Source organism: Pinus tabuliformis, chromosome J (genome assembly GCF_031772625.1).
Source record: "Pinus tabuliformis cultivar Carrire ecotype Pingquan chromosome J, CPIR1, whole genome shotgun sequence".
Lineage (NCBI taxonomy): Eukaryota > Viridiplantae > Streptophyta > Pinopsida > Pinales > Pinaceae > Pinus > Pinus tabuliformis.
In genome coordinates, this window is record NC_142295.1 from 1,211,282,387 (window position 1) to 1,211,305,481 (window position 23,095).

Below are 23,095 nucleotides of genomic sequence, written 5' to 3' on the forward strand. Positions count from 1 at the left end.
AGCAGTATGCAGCAATAAGAATAATAACATCAAAGTTCACTTACAATGTTATAGAGTATATCCAACCAGCCTTTCATTCATAAGACAAAGATCCAAGACAATATAAATAGCCCAAATCCATACATCAAAATTCATCCATGTCCAGAAAATATCCTCCAAGGAAAAAAGTGAAGTTCTCTATGATTAGAGAGATCCCAAATCAAGTGATGATCCAAATGAATGTATCTAACATAAATATATAGCCTCCTAAGGAGTTCAAATTATCCTATGGGCTTACATTAGCCCTTAATGATAAAATAATGTGCAAATAAAACACCAATTGGTGACAAGCCCACTAAACTAGCTCACAAGTGTAAAAATAAACCTACAAGGGGCCAAATAATAATATGTACATGTCGTGGGGCCCTCCAAAAGCCTAATAATGTCCTAAAGTGCCATACTAAGGAATAAATTCCTCGGAATATGATGTACAAGTGGGTGGCCCTTTGTGCTCCAAGTAGTAGACCTGTGGTGCTCCCAATGGGTCTGAGGGCACATAAATGACCCCATGGATCTCCATATGAATCGGAGGTGCCTGTAGATCCTCTGCAAGGGTCCAAGTGGTGGAATGAATCTTGCCATGACATCGTACAAGTCCTCGGACACCTGCCAAGAGTGTGGGGCTCCTGTGGGGGCCTGCTAGGCATAATGTACCAAGCATATCACCATCATCCCAAAAGTGGATTGCTAGTAATCTCTGAGCATCCATGAAGATCCGTGGAGTGTTGGTTGTTGCTATGGAGGCCTATAGCTCTCTATGCACACCCTACATGTGCCAATATAGACCTCTACGAGTTAGGATCCCATATAGGGAAACCAAACCCAAATGGAAACCACCTATAATCCTGCATAAAATCCATTGCGTCCCCTAGGCTTCCAATACAACCAGTCATTAAAATAATTGGGTAAAAGAGCTTACAAATCATGGAGAACAACGTGGGCACTTCATAATGGCATGTCCTTCCGTAGTGGGCTTTGGCATGTGCTAGAGTCTCCAAGCTCCAAAGTGGGTTAGCCAAGTACATTATTAGGTGGTTTCAGCCCTTAAAGGGGATAGTATGTCCAAGGTACATCCCTCTAATGGGGTTGGCAAGTGACACATAAGTGGAATGGAATAGGGAATGAGAGGGGCAGTCCTAGCCCACATAGTGGGGCATAGGGATAGCTACATAAGAGGAAGCCCACACCTGGGTATGTAATGTGTAGGAGGGTGCAGTCGTGGTACATAAGGTGCCCTGGCCTTGATTTTTCCACCCTTCTTTATATGTGTTTTGCCCTTTATGAATTTCTTTAATTAACTGCTCAGGGCTCAAAGGACAAAAGCATGATATGTACAATATAGCAGTGATTACCCCATTTAAGTAGGGCGGTTCATTGCCCTCCAAGGGTTTGGGACAATCATGGGTTCCTGAATGATAAAAGAGGCTCATCTTGGGCCTATGGAACCAAGGTGATGGCCATGGATTGGGGTAGAGCTCATGTGTTGGCTTTTGCCCACGTGCTGATTATTTTGTCCCGACCATCTTTTGCATTTTGTGGTACAATTTCCTATTAAATGTGGCCAATTATGCTTTTTCTTTTTCTTTCAATTGCTTCAACCTCTGGGGCATCATTCTAGGCCTAACTCAAGGTGGGGGCAAGGGGATAGGGAGGCTAGCCCTATGTGGACACAGAATGGGAATGTGGACCTAGGATGGAGAAATGATGAATGGGGTATAGTCAGTGGAAAGGGAGTAACATGTGCGGATAAAGGAGCAAGACCACGCACCCAAAGTCGGGGTTTCCCAATTAGTACCACCCTAGAACCAAAAGGTCAATAAAAAAGATCCCATGGGACTAAGAGCACAAATTAAGCTCACTCTTTCAGCGAAATCTCCCCATCAATCCATACCCAGAAGTATCCATGATAAGTAAACCCAATACTCAATTACCAAATGACAAGACATACCTTTAGATTCGGGAGGCCACCTTCAAACATACGATCAATATAGGTGGGTGAGGGACCACATCACTGGCTAAGGTGGTAGAGAAATGGCACGACGAGCTAGTAGGAGGCATCAAGGGGTTGTTGGCTGCCGGTTGAGGCTCATCATGGAGAAAAAATTCTCCTAGGGATACCACCCACAAAGTGGTGGGTAACACTACCCAGTTATGAGGATGTATGGGTGCCAAATCCCATAGAACAAATGGTCAGTTGAACCCAAGGAACCGACATGGAATATGGGCTTATAATATAATGTAAATTGGTAAGTATCTAATAGGGATAGATGGAAATACATTATCTCAATCAGGGCTTCCTGAGTAGTGCCTCTCCTATACCCATTGGGCCACTAGGGGAGGTGCCACTGGACAAAGATCGAAGATTAACCATCCATTTAAGGTGATGAACAAGATCATAGTCAAAAGCCCTCCCCCTTTCAATTCACCCCATAATCCATATCAAATTCCCAAATATAAACAAGCATTAGCACCCGATTGCAAAATCAATAAAGTACCCTTTAGTTAGAAGCCCACCTTGGTCCATGTGCTCTTGTCGAATGGGTGAGAAGTGATTTAATGGCACATCGTTAGCTAGTGGTAGTTGTCGAGGGCTGCAATGGATAGCCAGGTGGATGTGAAGAATGGGAGAAATAATTTCTTCTATAAGTATACCCATTTTGGTGGGAAACAAGGACAAAGTGCCAAGATCAAAGGGGTAGTCTATTGTAGTTCCAAGCGGCTCTACAAGATCAAGCATGTTGCATATAGCAGCACTACGAAGTTTAAAGCAAGGTTTGTGGTTCGAGGGTTATCCTAAAAAGAAGAAGTGGACTACAAAGAGACATTTGCTCCAGACGCTAGGTACACATCTATTAGACTTGCTATGCCCTTCGTTTCATTTATGAGATGGAAGATACATCAAATGGATGCGAAGACAATGTTCCTTAATGGGACCAATGAGGAAGAAGTGTATATACAGTATCCCTAGAGCTTTGAGGTAAATGGGAAGGAGTCCCATATGTGTAGGCTTAATAAAGTGTTCTATGGACTCAAGAAAGCACCTAGAACATGGTATTCTAAGATTGATGGATATCTATAGGGTATGGGTTTCACCAAGAGCCAAGTAATTTCTAACTTCTATTATATATCTGGTCAAACTAATCTACTTATTTTGGTGTTTTATATAGATGACTTGTTTTTTGACAAGTGCTGAGAAACTCATTACAAGGAGCAAAGCAGACATGGCATTTAGCTTTGCGATGAAGGATATCCACTTGGTGCATTACTTCTTAGGGTTGGAGGTTTGGAAAAGACCAGGGGAGATTTTCCTTTGGCAAGGTAAGTATGCAGTTCAGATCCTAAAGAGCTTTCAAATGAAGGACTACAAATATATGGCCACACCCATGATCAATAATCTAAAGAAGGTGACGACTTTAGATTCAATGTTGGTGGCTCCCATAATGGGAAAGCAACTGATAGTTTCCTTGATGTATTTGGTCAACACCAGGCCAGAAATATGTTTTGCGGTGAACACCTTAAGTCAGTTCATGGTGGGAGCCAAGGAAAGAACATTGGGAAGAAACAAGACATGTGCTCAAGTATTTAAGGCGCGTAGTAGAGTATGGTTTCAAATATCTTGGAAATGGTGAAGTGAAATTGTAGGATTATTCAAACTCAGATTGAGGAGACAATGCAATAAACAAGAAGAGGACCTCATGGAGCTACTTTGGCTTTGAATTAGCAATGATATTTTAGTTATTTGAATATAATATATAATTATAGTTGTAAAAATGTATTGATAAATTAATAATTGATATAATGATGAAAATTACAATGAGGGCCCCTGTTATAAAAACCTATTCGGGGAGCATTTTCACTAGAAAACGTGTCTTTTCAATAAGACACATCTGTCAGTAACTAGTTAATTAGCACTTATTATGTTTCAATATGTTTATAACAATGTTGCCCTCTCAAGGAATGCTTTTTCCTCAAAGCATATGAAAAAGGATGCTCTCTACTCGGGCATGTGTCTATGCTGAAATGAATTTTTTTTTAATTGGTTTGAGTTCGTTTGCGCTTTGAGTGTTGATAAGGTTTCTATGTGTTGTTTGCTTCTTCTTGAGAATGGAAGCTTCAATGCCATATAATTTGTAGCATGATCTTCGCCAATTGAACTCCATGAATTGTTCTTCAATGTTTGTAGTATAACTTCCCAACATCATCAACCATTTCGCACGTAGCACCATATCCATCTCTTCAAACAGTAGAGCATAGAGTTATGTTTGTATTTCTAGCTCTTGTATCTGAATTGAAAGGTTAATACATTTTGCTATTTCTTCGACCTTTTTTCCATTAGTGACCATCGCGATGAGGGTTGTGCACAAAAAGGTTTAGTTGCTTAGCAACAACAATGTCTATACAATTGTTATTATTGCCAGAATATATAAGTATTGTGACATTTCTATCTTTTATGAATCCCTTAAGCTTCAAGGTCTTAGGTTGGGTTTCCCTATCATGGTTGTTGGTAGAACTACAGGGTTGCTTTCTTTTCTATAAATACTGGATCCTTTCCTTTCTAAGACGTGGTGGAACATATTTTCTAATTGGTGGTTGTGATTCGTATTTTGGAGTAATTTGTTGTCTTCATTTCTATTTGGGTGAACACGTGAGATTGAAGCTCGCGATGATTTTTGTGGTGTATCGTCATGGTTTGAATTTGCATTATATGCTACCATGATTTCATCATCTAGAATATGTACTTCTACTTGCCTTCCATCCACAATTTCCTAGTAGCATACAGGCATGTCTTCACATCTATGTCCTAGTGTCCAATTTTTGCCACACTTATGAATTTTTTTTTTCTTCTTTTTCCCTCTCTCTGATTCATTAGATATGCTTGAATCATTTACAATTTTCACTTCGTAAGTATATAGTATCTTATTGTTGCATCTGTGTCCTGACTCCCAACAACCACTTGTCTCCACAATATCTACATTTGTGTATTCCCTTCTTATCTGGGTCTTATTGCTAACTTTCAATTTCCCTTGTGAACGATGGCTTGTTGATTTGCTCTTTTGCTCAATTAATTTTGTTGCATGCTAGCATCATCAACTGTTTTAAGGCTCCATAGCTTTATTTCACTATGGATGTAATCCTTCAATCCACAATTGCAGATTTTTAGTAATTGTTTATATGTGAATCCTTTTTTGTCTTGTGGCCAAAACATCCTATTCATGTGTGTCATCATTCACATTTCCCTTTTATTTAAGATGAAAAAATTATTGTACAAATCATTTTCTTCCTTGTCATGGAACCTTTTCAATAGGACAGCTATGAAACTTTTCCAATAAAAAGAACAAGCATCACATTTTCTAGTCCACTATATAAACCAATCATAAGCTTCCTTTTCTAAGTTATTTGAGGTCGTTATCATTTTCTCTCTTCTACTTAATGGGGGTTCGATTCAAAAATTCCTTTCATTTTTTTTTACCTAGACAACTGCTCCCCTAAGGTCTTTACCATCATATTTCAGCAATTCCTTCTTAATCTATTGATAATCTCTATCTAGGAGTCTTGCATGATATTTATGTTGGAAATACTAAGTGTGGGGGTGAATTGGTGTTTCATAAATTTCAATAATTTAAGTATCAAAACAATTAACCAATAACATCACATCAAAGAAACACAATATATATATATATATCTATATATATATATATATATATAGATATATATATATATCTATATATATATATATATATATATATAGATATATATATATATCTATATATATATATATGAACAATATATTTATATTACAAGGGAAGTTACAACTTCCAGTTTACTAGCCACAACTGGAAGGGCTACAACCTCAAGATTTACAAACTCCGACTAGAACGAGGTGACAACTCTTGAAGGAAGCTACAACTTCCTTCCCTAGCACCACCTTGCCACCCTATAGAATAAAAGATAAAATAAAATCTTCTTGGTCTCCCGTCCCAAGAACAATGACCCAAATACAACTCGATCTCTAAGAAGCTACTCCAAGAATGATTCCAAGGCCTGTTTCATATTTCTTCAAGGAAACTTTCCAAACTTCCCAAGAATGTAGCCAAGTCATCTTTACATCATCAAAGGTCTGCCACAAATTATGCTCTCAAGGTCTGCTTCAGATCATCAATACCACAGATACCCTTACTCTCTAAAGATCTTCTCAAGATCTACTCCAAGAAGAGGTCTACTACAAATGTCAAAGCCTGCTTCAAGATCTGTTTCAGAACAAGCACAAAAAATCTGCTACAAATCAATATCATGGTTTGCTCCAGAATAGGCACTTCAAGATGATTTAACCTTCTTTACGCTTCCTTCTTCAAAAGTTGCTTGAACAGGTTAAAAATAGTCTCCAAGCTTACTAGGATGAGACTTAAAAAAGAAACCTTAAACAAGTCTTGGATCTATTTTAAAAACACCTCGAGATACGCCCTCACCACCCAGGTAGACTGAGTGGTTGAGGTGGGTTGATAACCCCCTCACCACGCAGGTTCGATTCCCGGAAATGGCATGCTTAGCCTGTATTGATTAGGCTCAAGGAGTAGGCATCCCCAAGGAGTTTTCACTCTGTCCGTGGTCAATACAGGATATCTCAGCTCTTTCTTAGTCATTGGGTCATTACTGTTAAAAAAGGAAAAAAAGCCTGAGATACTCACATAAGAACAGGTTGAAAAGGAGACTGAAAAGATATCTCAGAACTTGAATCTAGAACAATGATATATCCTAAGGAAAGTGGGGGCGAAATTCGGCCTCTAAGACAACTGCAGAAGAGGCCTCAAAAGTCTGCTTCAAAGGTCCAAATAAGGCCTCATGAAGGGCTAGTTCGGGTCTGCCACATATAGATTCAGACTTGCAACAAGAAGCCTCGGAAAATTCGAATTTGCAATAAGAAGCCTCAACAAATTTGGACTTGTGCAACAAGAGGGGTAAAATTTTTTCTCAGAAAAGGTCAAGATTGGCCTATGTCTTTGCTTCGAAACCAAAACAATACACCACAAATTTCTGCCTCAAAAGAAATTCCCACACTTGGCTTTCTTTAGATATTCAATGCAGCCCAAACCACAACTAATCTTCACAAGTTTCCTAATCAAAAGATGCTTCCATTCTCTTTAGAAGAGATGCCTAAAACTTGGCTTTCTTAGGACCTTCAATTATGTTCTAGCCTTAGACTACCTCGATTAAGTTTTAATTTCCAAGGGGGTATCTTACATACCCAACCCTTCTCCAACTTGGCTTGGCCTTTCAAGCCTCCAAAATACCACAACTACCTCTTGTAGCTCTCAACTTGGAAAGATCTTGGAAAAAAATTTCTAGCCATATATCCTATGCTCCCATTTGAGCTAGATAATTAGAGTAAGAGTGCCTTCAAAGATAGGGTTTCCAAATGGGGCCTGCCTGTGCTTTGGTTGGGTATCTTACAAAACATTTCATATCTCCCCATTCTTATGAATTAGAGAAAGTGCTATATAGCATTGGGAAGTTCATAAAATATTCTATTTGACTATGTAATTTCCTCTTTCATTTGGACAACCTTGGATATCAATAACAACCATTTTCAACAAATAGTATTATCATCCAAGTAACTCCATAAGAAATTTCAGCGATTAATAAAATAACGAGTTAGATAGAAACCACATCCAAAAATAACTAAGGAAACAACCTCCTCAAAGCAATTGATCCATTAAACTTCCTCAAAGATGTGCAATAAATCACTATGTGGATTGACCCCTTCCAAATGCAATTTGTAGTATGAGTGAAGTGGATTAACGTAACTCCATAATACTTCATGGCATTAATACATAAACAAAAGAAAGCAACATCCATATACATCCAAGCATCCCCATAAAGAAACGTCAGTCGTCATGCTCTCCTTCATCAAAATGGCGATGGCACAAGATTCAATGGTGGTCTTCTAAGGTTCAGATGGCCCTTCAATTATAGGAAGTACACCACATAAAATGATGGCCCACAAACGCACCTTCGAAATTCAATAATGGGTTGATGGTGGAGAAGCTGATCTCCACCAAATTACAACATTAACGAGGAAGGAGGCCAAGTTGCCATATGCCAAATGGAATGGCTCCATGCTAATGTATTCTTGATGAATTAGATTAATTCTATGCCATAACCGTATGGCATCACCTTCCATCGACCTCTTAACGTAGGTGGCTATGGTGATGATAACCCACAACTCTATAAAGTCGGTTCCATGCTCTCAATAAAATACAATATGATTTACCTCCATTATGTGTTCCATTGCATGGGTTAGCGGTTGAAACTGATGGCCCCATCTCAGTATGAACATAAGAAATCCATCATCGAAGGTATCAGCTTGTCCCCATAACCTCAAGCTTAAAAAAAGCTTTATGAAACAACATGAGGACCCACGACTTCACTAAGTAATGCCTTTAATAAGTGGCATATCAAATGGTTAGCTTCAACATATGTTCCAAAGTGGATTAAGGGGTTAGCCCATGCTTAGAATAATATTTGATTTACATTCACATGGTTTCCATCCCCAAATAAAGTATATGATTGCCTTGGGCAACATTGGTATGAGATGACCCACCTATGTTATAACATAACTTTGATTTGCCTCAACACATGTGCCCTCACCATGGTTTAAGATGAAAAAGCAGCCACCCTACTAAAATAATAATAAACTTGCCTCTACATGTGTTAATGAACGATATACTTCATAAAGTTTTGTATCGTGAAAATAAAAGTGGTATCTCATTGTAAACTCCACCATAAACTAAAGTCATAATCAAAGGGAAAATGTGTTGTATTTTTACTATACCATCATGAGTGAGAAATTAGAATTATAGTGTGTCACTCATCAATAGCTATTAAGGTGTTCTACAAGTGGGATTTATGAGTGTTAGGCTAGGCTACTTATGAACAACATGATCAAGCACTAATGATATATATCATAACACCAAAAAGCATCTCACAACCATAAACCAAGGTATCAAGTGAAATCATTAACTTCAACGTAAAGTTCTATCAACCAAAGCATTAGGTGAAATCATAAACTTCCAACCTTGAAGTTTCATGAACAAAAGATATGCAACCATGCGAAGAGAAACAAACTACCAAGACAATCCACTTAAGTCATGTCTCAAAAGTATGCATAATTGGTAGTTGTTGGATGTGGAATTTAATTCCCCATCCAACGAGTGTCTAAACTTGAAATTTGAGTAAACCTATAAGGAAATAAGCCAAAAATGTAGTTAAAAAGGTAGTTTTTCTTTTTTTTCCCTCCAAAATTTTACATATACCTCTTTTTAAATGTAAAGGATTTTGATTGGTGTAGATATTATGACATGGAAATCACATGAAAAATTCATGGGCACTTTTAGGTTGAAATTTCTTCTATTGCATGAACGAAGGTGCAACATCTTATAGTTATAATGAACAACTATATCGATTCAACAACATGACGAGGTGGAAGACTCCATAATCATCAAGCATGATCATAATATTCAACCAAATATTAAAGGTGTGTACCCCAATCCATCGAAAACTCAATGGTACCATGTTACAAATCATATTTGTGATGAAAATCACAAAAGTTATCCTCATGCAATATGAAGTGGTAACTCTATTAGTTTTTGTAGCATTGGGCAGGTGTTCTAGTCTCGACTTTGGTCAGAGAGGCTAAGAAACACAAGATCTCCAAAACCTAGAAAAGGTTTCGTGAGAAAACACCCAAATACAACTCAATTAAATTAATTGGTTGATAATTAAAAAATGCCTAAGTGTAACTAAGGGAAATCGATTAGTTAAAGAGAATTAATTGAGAAAGGTTAGAATGTTCTAGACACTCACAGATTGAGTTTGATATGATCTTAGCCGTTGATGGGGATCTAATCATGGTCGTTGGTCCAACAACAAGAGATTATAAGAGCAGGATGCTGGATGGAGATAGACACATCGAGTGGGGGAATGATCCAGGTAGATCGAATTTCCTAGAGAGCAGAGATTCAGCTGGGAAGAGAATTCGAGCTAGGAGATCGGTAGGCAACAATAGAGATTTCGATGGAGATTTCCAGTGCCGGAAGAGGTAGCAGAGAAAGGCAGTGTTATTCCTCAGTGAGGATGCACACGCAACTTCAAAGGGAAATTCAATTTAGCTTTAGAGGAGGTCGATTTAGTTGTCGAAGGTCGGGATAATTTTCCAGAGGGTTGGAGAATCACTTCCAGTAGTAGCAATAGGCAAGAAGTCTTGATCAGAGGCAGATTCAGGGAGTGTGTGTGAGGGTCTGGGCAGACTCTAAAGGCCTGCACAGGGGTCTTGGATAGCCAGTTTGAGTGGCCAAATTGTTGCCAGATTGCTTGTGGAGAAGGGAAAATTTCCCTTAATAATTTTGCCAGTGATTTCTCAGGAGAGGATTCCTAGATTGACATCCAGTTTATTGTACTCAGATTTCGCTGCTGAAGAATAATAATAAAACCCTCATCTGCTGCACCAGTTTTCCCACATTGGGTTTTTTTGGGGACATTTGTCCAAAAATGCTGGTGTCAATTTTATTGTACGTGCTCTAATTTTTTCTCAGTTCCAGATTTATTTCCACAACGTATTTTATTTTAGGTGAAAATTGTAGTTGTGATTTTATTCGTTGTTTGCTGTAGCAAATAAACTGCACTTAATAATAATCAATTAGAAGAATAATTTCCAGTTGCTACAATAGGATTAAAAAATTTCACATGGTATCAGAGCGGTGTTGAAGACAGATCAGGAGCTCAGTAACGAAGGTGAAATTTTGCAGCTTCAGAGGGCATCTTTGAGAAAATTTTTCAGGTCTGTGTAGAGGCCAACCAGGAGTGCGAATTAGCAAAGAAGGGTTCTATTTTCAGTTTGTAGGCAACAGAAAAATCAAAGACACTCAGTTGTAGTGATTTGCAGGCAGTGGTGTTGCCCGGATTTCGTTCTAGTGAGCAGATCTGGGTGCAGTGTTTTTGCAATAGTTTTGCAGTAGAAGATCAATGTTGAGTGGAAGAGAAAAGCACACAGAGGAAGGAATTTCCAGATTTTCCTTGAGGGTTTCTAGATTTAGTTTTTTGGAGGAAATCCATGATTTCTAGTAGCATAAGGTAGTAGAAACAAGAAATATTGTGCATTCCAGGAGGGAGTGCGAGTAGCAGAGAAAGCAATCAAGCAAGAAAGGGAGGAGATTCTTGTTTATCTTCCTAGATTTGAGTTTTGCAGAAATGACCTCAACAAGACTTCGAGATCAACATAGGCTAGATGGAGCCTCTAACTATTGTATCTAGAAAGAATGTATTTCTTGCTAGATGAGCATGGTTTGAAGACAAATTCAGAGAGAGTTGTAGCCATACCTACAGTCTCGCAACAATTAGAGAATTACAATAAGGAGATGGCCAAGGCAAAGCGGTTGATTCTTGATGGAGTTCAAGATTATATAGTCTTACACTTAGCGGCCGAGAATACAACCAAAGAAATGTGGGACGCAGTTGCTACGCTTTTCCAGAATCCTTTGGAGAACCAGAAGATGTTCTTGAAAAAAAGTTGAGGACCACTAGGATGCGAAAGTGTGAAGGAGTCAAAAGGGTGAAGGAGTAACGAATGTGAAATTTTGCAGCTTTAGAGGGAGTCTTTGAGAAAAAATTTCGGGTCAGCATAGAGGCCAGCCAGGAGTGCGAATTGGCATAGAAGGGTTCTATTTTCAATTTGTAGGCAACAAAAAAATCAAAGACACTTAGTTGTAGTGATTTGCAGGCAATGGTGTTGCCTAGATTCCGTTCTGGTGAGCAGACCAGAGATTTCATTGAGCAGATCTAGGTGTAGTGATTTTGCAACAGTTTTGCAGTAGAAGATCAACGCTGAGTGGAAGAGGAAAGTACACAAAGGAAGGAATTTCCAGATTTTCCTTGAGGGTTTCTAGATTTAGTTTTTTGGAGGAAATCCGTGATTTCTAGTAGCAGAAGGTAGTAGCAACAAGAAAAATTGTGCATTCCAGGAGGGAGTGCGAGTAGTAGAGCAAGCAACCGAGCAAGAAAGGGAGGAGATTCTTGCTTATCTTCCTAGATTTGAGTTTTGCAGAAATGGCCTCAACAGTGCCTCGAGATCAACATAGGCTAGATGGAGCCTCTAACTATTGTATCTAGAAAGAATGTATTTCTTGCTAAATGAGCATGGTCTGAAGACAAATGCAAAGAGAGTTGTAGCCATACCTACAATCTCGCAACAACTAGAGAATTACAATAAGGAGATGGCCAAGGCAAAGCGGTTGATTCTTGATGGAGTTCGAGATTATATAGTCTTACACTTAGCGGCCAAGAATACAACCAAAGAAATATGGGATGCAGTTGCTACGCTTTTCCAGAATCCTTTGGAGAACCAGAAGATGTTCTTGAAAAAAAGTTGAGGACGACTAGGATGCAAAAGGGTGAAGGCGTCACTCCTTATCTCACTAGAATTCAGAATGTCTAAGATGAGCTTGGTGTAGTAGGAGAGACACCTCTCAAGAGTGAACTGGTGCATACAACTCTCAACGGTTTCACCAAGGAGTGGGCAACTTTCGTCCAAGGTATTACTTGACGAGATCAACTACTTGGATGGGATCGATTGTGGGCCGCTTTCACTCAGGAAGAGATGAGGCTTTCTCTAGTCGAGAATAATATTAATGGCAACAGTAGCAAAGGACCAAAGAGTGTGAAAGAGGAGGAGAATGTAGCTCTTCCATCAAAGGGGAAGGTAAAGAGGAGTCCCAGTCAGGGACACGACTCAAAGGGAGAAGAAAAGAAAAAGGACTTGTTGAAAATCAAGTGCTTTAGATGTGGTGAGTTTGATCACTACAATACCTAGTTTCCCAAGAGAAAGAAGGACAAGAAGGAGAAGCAGGAGCAGGCAACAGCTTCGACAAAAATCGATAATTTATCCAACAGGTTGGAGGATGAATTCGCCTTGTATGCAACTATACCTCTTGCAGAGAGTTAGGGAGCCATTGAGCTTTAGTTCCCCAAGTTGTAGAGACTTGGGTAGGGTCCATAAGGGAGCAACAATAGTTGTAGTTTACTCCTCGTATGGATCATTACCCTTTCTACAGGGGCCCACTGTATTTAAAAAAGATGGATTAGTGTCAGTATGATGCAACCAATTCTTGAGGGATCGTTTTTGAACTAGTTGTAGTCAATTATTGAGGGGCGTAGACTAACACAATAGATAGTGCAGAGGCTAGTTGCAGTCAGATACTCAGGAGACAACAACAAAGTCAATACAGGGACACCGTTGATTTAGAGTTTTTAGTTCTTAGTTGCAGCAATAGTAGTAGCACGGATCAGTTGCAGCGTAGAGCAGTGTTGGCAACAATACAAGAGGTATACTGTAGTGTTAGCAATAGTGTAGAAGCAACATGATTCAGCTACAGAGTGGTAAACGAATCAGAGTATGAGCAGTTTCTTGGTGGGTAATGGCAGGTTGTCATTGTTGCCAGGCATCAGCAGTGTGAGGGAAGATGTTACAAGTGAAGAGAGAGAACACCTTCCTCGCTAAGAGGGAGTGTTAGTTTTTGTAGCATCGGATAGGTGTTCTAGTCTCGACTTTGGTCAGAGAGGCTAAGAAACACAAGATCTCGAAAACCCAGAAAAGGTTTTGGGAGAAAACACATAGAGACCTCAATTAAATTAATTGATCAATAATTAAAAAATGCTTAAGTCTAACTTAGCGAAATTGATTAATTAAAGGGAACTAATTGAGAAAAGTGAGAATGCTCTCAAAACTCACAGGAATTGAGTTTGAGATGATCTTAGCAGTTCATGGGGATCTAATCATGGTTGTTGGTCCACCAATGAGAGATAATAAGAGCAGGACACTGGGATGAAGATAGACACATCGAGTGGGGGAATGATCTTGGCAGATTGAATTTCCCGGAGAGCAAAGATTCAGTGGGGAAGAGAATTCGAAGCAAGAGATCATTAGTAGAGGCAGAGGAGCAACGACAAAGATTTTTGGTGGAGATTTCCAGTGCCGGAAGAGGCAACAAAGAAAGGCAGTATTATTCCTCAGTGACGCTGCATATCGACTGTGCATGCAGCGTCAGAGGGCAGTTCGATTTAGCTTTAGAGGAGGTCAATTCAGTTGCCGGAGGCCGAGATGATTTTCCAGAGGGTCGAAGAATCACTTCCAAGAGCAGCAACAGGTAGGACGTCTTGATCAAAGGCAAATTCAGGGAGTGCGTGTGAGGGTAGGTGTAGCATTTGCGCTAAGGCCTATGTAGGGGTCTTGGGTAGCTAGTTTGATTGGCCAAATTGTTGCTAGATTGCTTGTAGAGAAGGGAAAAATTCCCTTAATAATTTTTCTAGTGATTTCTCAGGAGAGGATTGACAAATTGGCATCCAGTTTATTGTACTCAAATTTTGCTGCTGAAAAATAATAATAAAATGCTCATCTGCTGCATCGGTTTTCCCACATTGGGTTTTTCTGGGGATATTTGTCCAAAAATAACGGTGTCAATTTTATTGTGCGTGTGCTCTAATTTTTTCTTAGTTCCAGAGTTATTTCCGCAACGTATTTTATTTAAGGTGAAAATTGCAGTTGTGATTTTATTTGTTGTTTGTCGTAGCAAAAAAATTGCACATAATAAGAATCAGTTAGAAGAATAAGAATAAAAACATGCAAAGGAGAATGATATTGACATCTTATCACTGTGAAAGCCTACAAGCAAAACAAAGAGACATATATTCACAACTTCAATTCCAAGGAAATAGGTGGTATAGCCATGGATGCATGATCCATTTGGAATCAAAAGAAGAATGGTTGTATGATATGATATTATCAATAAACAACAACTCCAACAAAATGGAAAAGTGATGGGCATACATGGATTCAAAGACAAAGTAATAATATGATAACGTATAATGAAAGGTCGACACCAATTAAAAAAAATGTTATGGATAGGTTGATGATCAAGAATGATGTTAGGAAGATTTTACAAATGACTTTCGTCTTATGCTTCAAGGATGAAGCTTTTCCATGAAAGAGAGAATTAGTGGAATCCATTTAACCAATATAAGGAATCACGTGTATATGTAAATAATAGGTTTGGCTAGAAATTGTGAGCCTACATGAGAAATTATTAAGAAATTAGTGTTTGTATATGAGATTTTACTCATTTATAGCAGTGTTGTAATTGTTACAAAAATATTAGCAACATTGCTATATCTTATCAGTTTTCCAAACTCGTGATAATATTGCCATTAAAAATTATGATTTTTCAAATTTTGAATATATTATTGCCATAAATTGGGAGAAAATGGAAAATATTGGCTGAGTCGACTTCTTTTGGATTTTTTAATCACTCTGAAGAGGGAAAGGAAGAGACTAAGAACAAAGAGGTTACTCCCTATTATATTTGCCCAGAAAAAGGCAAGAGGGAGGGGTTCCCATAAATGTTTATAAAATTGACAAATAAGTATTTTTATATTTTTTTAAAGTTTGTTGATATTTTTTAGTACTTTTCCCCATGGTGTTGATAAATTCTTTCTATATCCTCAAAGATATATTCATTAACATGATATTTACAACATTGATTTACATAAACAAACGCATATGATTATTTGATACTACATTTTGGGGTTATTGTTAGATATTCTGCTATTTCCTTTTGCTTGCTATGCAACACATTATCATTCTTTTACTCTGGAGCCACTTTGCAAATCCATTTTTAGTATATTCAACATTTCCTGATTTTGGGTGGTTGTAATTATGTTAGAGATCATTTACAATTATATGCATGTATTCAATTTTGTTTTCTCTCTTCCCTAGTTTTGTTCTGTAATTTTTATTTTCTGGTGCTTCTTGTGAGAAATGCCTTTGTACATTTGACTATTACATAATTAACAATGGTGATAACCTATTAATCTGGTTTTTATTAATGATAAAATGAAGGGTTACTTTTCAATCTACCATGAATAGAATATTTTTAATTGAGATGTTCAGATAGCCTCTGGAAAAGTAACTTGAATTTATAATATTGGACTAAGTTTTGGAAATATGTTTCAGGGAGTCTTGTCAGAGGAGGAAATCAATGATTTGGAAAAGGAATTTATGGCATTCATCAGACGTGAGGTTGAAGTTGAGGGTAGAGATTTTTGTGACATGTCAGCAGATTATTCAAAGCCTATTGAAAGCTTTTCAATAATCAATATCATGCTTCCTTCAAGGTAAGAATTCGTAGTCTTTGATTAAATATTATAGACGACCATTCAAGAATGGATAAATTTCATGGACAAAAATGCTGCATCACAATGGGTAAGATATTGTTCCATAAAAATAAGAAAGCTACATAAGCATCAAATGTCATTCCATTATTTTCCAGTTTTTCTCTACTTTTTTTTTTTTTCTATTGGTAGAGTGGTTCTCCAACTATCGCATCTTTCCAGCTTTAACTTATGGTTTACATTCTATATGGATTAAAAGTTATGTTGCATTGGTTTTGGGGACAGGGAATGGTGGGGATAGGGGAACGCGTCCCTGTAATGGCTATAGTGGACCCCCAAAATTTTCAAGGGACAATGGGTTGGGGATGGCAATATGTATATATATATATATATAGATTTCGGTATTAACATTTGTAGTTGTTTCAAGCTTGTAAGCATAACAAGCTATACTTTATAGTATTATGCACTACCCTTACACTTGTCAATTAAAATCTCGAACAATTTAAAAAAGGGTTGAGTGACATTCCATTATTGGCCACTAGAAATGAGCTTTAGCTTTAGGAAACTTAATTATAACTACTTTCAGCTAGAAAATTCCTTATTGTCGTCTCCTGACTATAGAAAATCCTAACACAATTAAAAAAAATCCTTTCAGCTATGCAAATTTACATACCTTATGACTACATATCTTAGTTGACAATGATCACTGAAACCCTACCTTATATTGCTACAATTTTTCTTCAATGCTAACGTCTTTAATTCAAGGTACAAAACGCCAAAGATGTCATGGTCACAGTGTTAATTTTAGGCAACAATGTTATGTTCTATGCTTTAGAGCAATTTTACTTCAATTTCTTTATTAGCCCAATATCGATATCCAGTTTAGCAATCACATCAACATGATAGTAAAATGCAGATAGAACATAAACATAAACAATAGAAGACAAGCCAAGACAAGAGGACACAAGATGTGGCACCAGCCAAGGACAAACCCCAATGTGGTGAAACCCTTGATCAATTCTTCTTATAGTCTTCAATTGTTCAGCAAAGAGAGATAGTACAATTTACAAATCTGATTATTTATAACAGCAGCGAAAGGGTCCTAGCTAGAAAAGTCAACGCTAGTCAACATGGCAGATTTGACCCTCAACAATTAAGTCAACTTCAGTCAACTTCGGCCTCCAAACAACAAGATGAATCAACCCTCAAAACAGTATGAAATTAGCCTAGTCAAAATCTGGTCAAATAGTCAACCTGTGGTCAACCCTAGATGCAGTCAATGCTGGTCAAAGTCAACGGATTGTCTCGATTTCTGTGCCCATAAATGCAGCCTGCTGGGACAGAATTTCTCCACCAAAAGTTGTAGTCAAAGATGGTCAATAGAGCCCAAAAACAACCTTTGGGATTTGGTCAAACTTGGTCAATGTTGAAACAGAAAATTGCCCTTCTTTCCTTCGCACATGTGGAGAGAGATGCTGCCCAGAAATGCGTACCCAATCAGATGAGGAGGGAGAGAGATGTGTGAAGATGAGTGTGTCCAAATGAGGATGAGGCATCATGTATTTATAGCAAACGTTGAGAATGAATAGACGTGACTCTTGGGGTTCTGAGCCTACATAAGTTTGCTGGCCGACCTTGTCAATTTTTCCATAATCAAAATAAATTCATAGCTTCATTTGTACATGTCAGAATCAGATGATCTCTAGATAAATCCTATACCTCTCGGAGAGAGGAATCCAAGAAAAAGCTCAACTGTCATAAATAAGATGATCCATGTGGAGTTTGGCCCTAGTTGCCAATTTTAAGACTCCCTCTCAACTAGGGAGAACTCCATCTGCTAATCCATCTGCCAATCGTACTATCTCACCATCAATGCACTGCTCTGCTCTGTTGAACTATGAAGAAGAAGAAGTGATCAAGAATGTATCATACCATTCTCTACTGACCCGAAGTCAGTCGCAATAAAAAGAGTGTCTCATACCACTCTTACTGACCCGAAGTCAGTTCTAATTGATCCTAGATCAATATCAGTCATCCTAGCATAGGGAGTACGGTAAGACACGATGCATCCATCGGTAGTACTATGGTCCCTATCCTCATTTCCCTACCCTTTGGCCAGATGAGAGGTACTTCCCATGAGTCCCAGACTGCATGGGTAGGATGTCTCAGTAGGAGAAGGATGAACGACTCATCCTACCTACATGTCGCCAAGGGGTATCACAGCGGAAGGCTGAACCACTCACCTTGTACACAAAAAACCATTAGGGGAAGGCTGAACCATTCACCCTATGGTTGCTCACCACTCCAAGAAGTACCCCAAGCCCCCTAGACATTCCAGAGCTCAATGTCCATCTCATGCAGGACTCTCATAAGAGGGTCTCTTCACGACTCCAAGTCGTTCTCGAAAGGCCAGGAATTTGACCTTTCTTAGGGGCTTTGTCAGATTATCGGCGACCTACTCATCAATCCAATGTGATGGAGCCTTATTACTCCTCATTGTACCATGTCCCGGATAAAGTGGTACTTGATATCTATATGGTTGGAGCGATCATGAAACACGAAATTCTTTGATAATCGGATCCCACTCTGGTTGTCGCAGAGGATCACGGTGGTATCCAACACGTCCAAACAACACACTGAAGAGCTTCCTCAACCAGACAACTTCACATGAGTCCATACTAGCAGCTATGTATTCGGCCTTGGCAGTGCTCAAGGCAACCAATTTATGCTTCCTACACATCCAGGATATCGAAGGTTGAAGCAGAACCCAAAGAAAAACAACATCCAAAACTGCTCTTGCGATCCACCACACCGCCAACCCAATCAACATCAGAATAACCATGCAACCTCACATCTTTGACAATATATCTGAGTCCATGAGTGATCATGCCCCAAAGATATCTCAAAAGATTCTTGGCGGCAATCCAATGTATATGATGAGGCTCAACCATATATTGGCTCAATGTATTAACCACAAAACATATGTTCAGACGGGAGTTCACCAAGAACATCAATGCTCATATGAGTTGACAATACTCGTAATCATTTCCCAATTCAGGTCCAACAACACTACCACATAACTTCTTAAAGTTAAGTTCCATCAGAGTAGTCACAGGGTTGCAGTCCACCATCCCAAATCTTTCCAATATCTTCACAACATATTTTCCTTGGGAGAGGAAAATTTCACCTAGCTTTTGCTAGACCTCCAACCCTAGGAAATAGTGCATCGATCCTAGGTCTTTCATCTCAAATTCAAAATCCAACTCCTTACATTTGTCAATGAGAGGGTCTGCACTTGTCAGAAAGAGGCTGTCCATATAAAGTACTAGAATGAGAGGTTTATCATTTTCAACCTTAGAGTAAAGGTTTGGATCGGGTTCAATTCTAGTGAATCCCAACCTCAATTAGATAGCTATTTATCCTTTGATACCAAGCCCGGGGTGCTTGCTTCAACCCATAGAGAACTTTCTTCAACCTGCATACATGAGATTCCCGATCATGAACCTCAAACCCCTCAGGTTGTTTCACATAGAATTCCTCTTTCATTGAACCATGCAAGAAGGCGGTCTTGACATCCATCTGATGTTCCATCCTTGCGAGGCAACAAGGGCTATGATCGAGCAGATGGTGGTGTATCGGGCAACATGTGCAAATATCTCATCATAATCTACACCTTTGTTTTGAGAGAAGCCTAGAGCAACAAAGCGAGCCTTGAACTTTTCTGCACTTCCATCACCTCTATGCTTGATTTTGTAGAGCCACTTAGAAGTCACAACCGATTTGTCTTGGGGTCTAGGGACCTCATCCCAAACATCATTTTTCATAATTGACTCGTATTCCTCATTCATAGCATTCTTCCATACTTGATGCTTCATGACTTCTTCGAATGATGAAGGCTCATTTTGAATGATAGTGCTCATGGTGGTCAAATATCCTTGATACTTGTTCGGCTTCTTGCTTTCATGGAAAGTCCCCCTTGGTGCAATGTGCCTCTCAGCATCTTCAAGAGTCTCCCTAAGCCATGAGGGTCTCCTTTTGGAGGAGGAGGGCTCATGAGGAGGAGGATCAATATGATCCATAGGTTCATCAACATCAGGCATCGTTTCGTCCTCTTTTTCACCTTGGTTTCCAGTGTTAGCTTCTTTGTCCTCCCTTAGGATAGGAAGGTTGTTGATGTTCCTGAGGGCCATATCTTCGTTGAAGGTGACATCATGAATTATCTTAACTTCCTTTTGACTAGCCACATAAATTCTATATCCCTTAGAATTTTCACTATAGCCCACAAAGCTTCCTTTCTTCCCAGATGCACCCAATTTGCTTATTTTCTCTTTCCGCACATGAAAATATACGGGGCTTCCAAAAATTCTAAAATGAGAGACATCGAGTTTCTTACCAGTGAACATTTCTTCGGGAGTCTTGGAGTCCAATGCTTGATGAGGTTATCGATTTTGAACATACACGACGGTATTGGCAGCTTCAGCCCATAGAAACTTCAGAAGGCCTTGATCATGAAGCATGGCACGAACAACTTCTACAATAGAGCGATTCTTCCTTTCATTCACACCATTATGCTTGGGAGTGTATGGTGTTGTAGTCTCCCTCTTAATGCCAACTTCTCTGCAATAATATTGGAATTTATTGGATTCGTAGTCGGTCCCATTATCAATCCTTAATATCTTGATTTTCTTCTCGAATTGGTTCTCGATCAAGACTCCGAATTTGAAGTGTCGGAACCAGGTGAACACTTCTTTCTTCTTCTTCAAGAAGTAGATCTAGGTCTTACGAGAATAATCATCCACAAAGGTGAGATAATATAAGCATCCTCCCAAGGAATTTATGGGCATCATACCAGATATGTTGGAGTGGATCAATTGCAATATGTCTGTGGTCTTGCTATTACTTGAGGGGAATGGTCCCCATGTAAGTTTTCCTTCGGCACATCCCGTACATATGCCTTCATGCTTTACTTTGAACTCGGACATACCTGTCACCATTTGTCTCACATCAGGTAGGGCCTTATAATGAAGTTGGGCGAACGTCCAGTGCCATAGTTTAGATTGGTAGAGATGTGCTTAGGAGTGTATGGCGTAATCGGTCCCATAATCAACCCTTAATATCTTGATTTTCTTCTCGAATTGGTTCTCGATCAAGGATTTGAAGTGTCGGAACCAGGTGAATACTTCATCCTTCTTCTTCAAGAAGTAGATCCAGGTCTTTCGAGAATAATCATCCACAAAGGTGAGATAATATAAGCATCCTCCCAAGGAATTTATGGGGCATCATACCAGATATGTTGGAGTGGATCAATTGCAATATGTCTTTGGTCTTGCTATTACTTGAGGGGAATGGTCCCCTTGTAAGTTTTCCTTCGGCACATCCCAGACATATGCCTTCATGCTCTACTTTGAAGTCGGGCATACCTGTCACCATTTCTCTCACATCGGGTAGGGCCTTATAATGAATATGGGCGAACCTCTAGTGCCATAGTTTAGATTGGTAGAGATGTGTCGCAAGACATGGCTCCTAATGGACTTCCTCCAACTTGATACAAAGTGTCAACCCTGAACCCAAGGGTAAAAGCATATTTAAAATTTCTTTTCCAAACACATACCTTTCCATCGATAAAATCCATCTTGAATCCTTTATCTTCCATTGCTAAAATGGACACCTTCTTCTTGAGATCGGGTACATATAGTACTTCTTGCAAATGAATAGTGTTACCTTGATTCAATTGAAGGGTAACATTCCCTACTCCCTTCACAGGATCAGTGGCATCGTCTCCAAGGATGATCTCCAAGTTTGTCTCCTTTTCTATCAAATTAGAGAGGGCTTCCTTGTATTTGGTGAAGTGCCTTAAGGCACCACTATCAATTAGCTAATTTCCCAAAGTGTCCGGAGGAGACGCAATGGAGAGGGCCGATATAAGATAGTACTATTTTTGCTTATCATTAACAACATTGGATTCTTCATACCTGGAATTCATTGATATCTTGGAGGGTCGACCATTTCCTTGACGTCTCACATCCCCTTTTCCCTTGGCATTGGACTTGCCATTCCTTTGATCGTTGTTGTTGAAGTTGCCCCTGGAATGATTGTGATCATCATCATGTGATTTGTCCCTTCTATTTGGACACTTCCTTGCATAGTGGCCAAACTTTTTGCAAACAAAGCATCTTCCCTCCCTTCCATTTTTGAATCCTGATCTTCCTTGACTTCGCTTCTTTGAACCTGCATTGTTCTTCCTCTTGGCATGAGTAGAGAATGTAGTGGGGTTACTTCTATGAGAAGGCATTTCTTGCTCCACCATTCTTGTTTCTTCTTGATTGCATCTCGACATCAATTCTTCAAACCCTGGAATTTGATCATTGTTTAGTATAGTGGTTCTAAATACATACCACTCAGGTGGGAGTCCTCCAAGGGTGGTGAGAGTAAGTTCCCTGTCAGGAATGACTTCTCCAATCGAGAGTAGATCATTCTTGATCTCAATAATCCTCAAGAAATAGGATTGAATGTCCTCGCCTTTGCCCTTCTTAATATCCTTCAACTTATTCTTGATAAATAGAATTTGATTAGCATTACTAACCTTGAGCATGCCGACCAACCTGTCGTAGATCTCCTTGGAGGTCTTCAATTCGGAGATATAAGCCACCAGATGCTTGTCAATGGAATCCCTGATAATATTCTTTGCTTTGAATTCAACCCTATTGTACTTGATCTTCGTAGCAGCCGGTGCATTTGAAGGAGGTTCAAGGATTTTACCCTGCAAATAATCCATCACTTCTTTTTCTTCCAAGGTCAAATCAACATACATCTTCCAACCATGATAGTCAGATTTATCATG

At 39.1% G+C, this 23,095-nt stretch overlaps 1 protein-coding gene across 2 annotated transcripts in view; it reads left to right on the top strand.

Moving 5' to 3' along the window:
* The window catches only part of LOC149231495 (uncharacterized), a 261,806-nt gene that overhangs the window by 50,961 nt on the left and 187,750 nt on the right, over nucleotides 1-23,095 (top strand). For both annotated transcript variants that reach the window (XM_089379200.1, XM_089379201.1), the window contains exon 2: nucleotides 16,097-16,257. In XM_089379200.1, coding sequence (XP_089235326.1) covers nucleotides 16,097-16,257 — 161 coding nt within the window. The remainder of the gene's footprint in view (nucleotides 1-16,096; nucleotides 16,258-23,095) is intronic.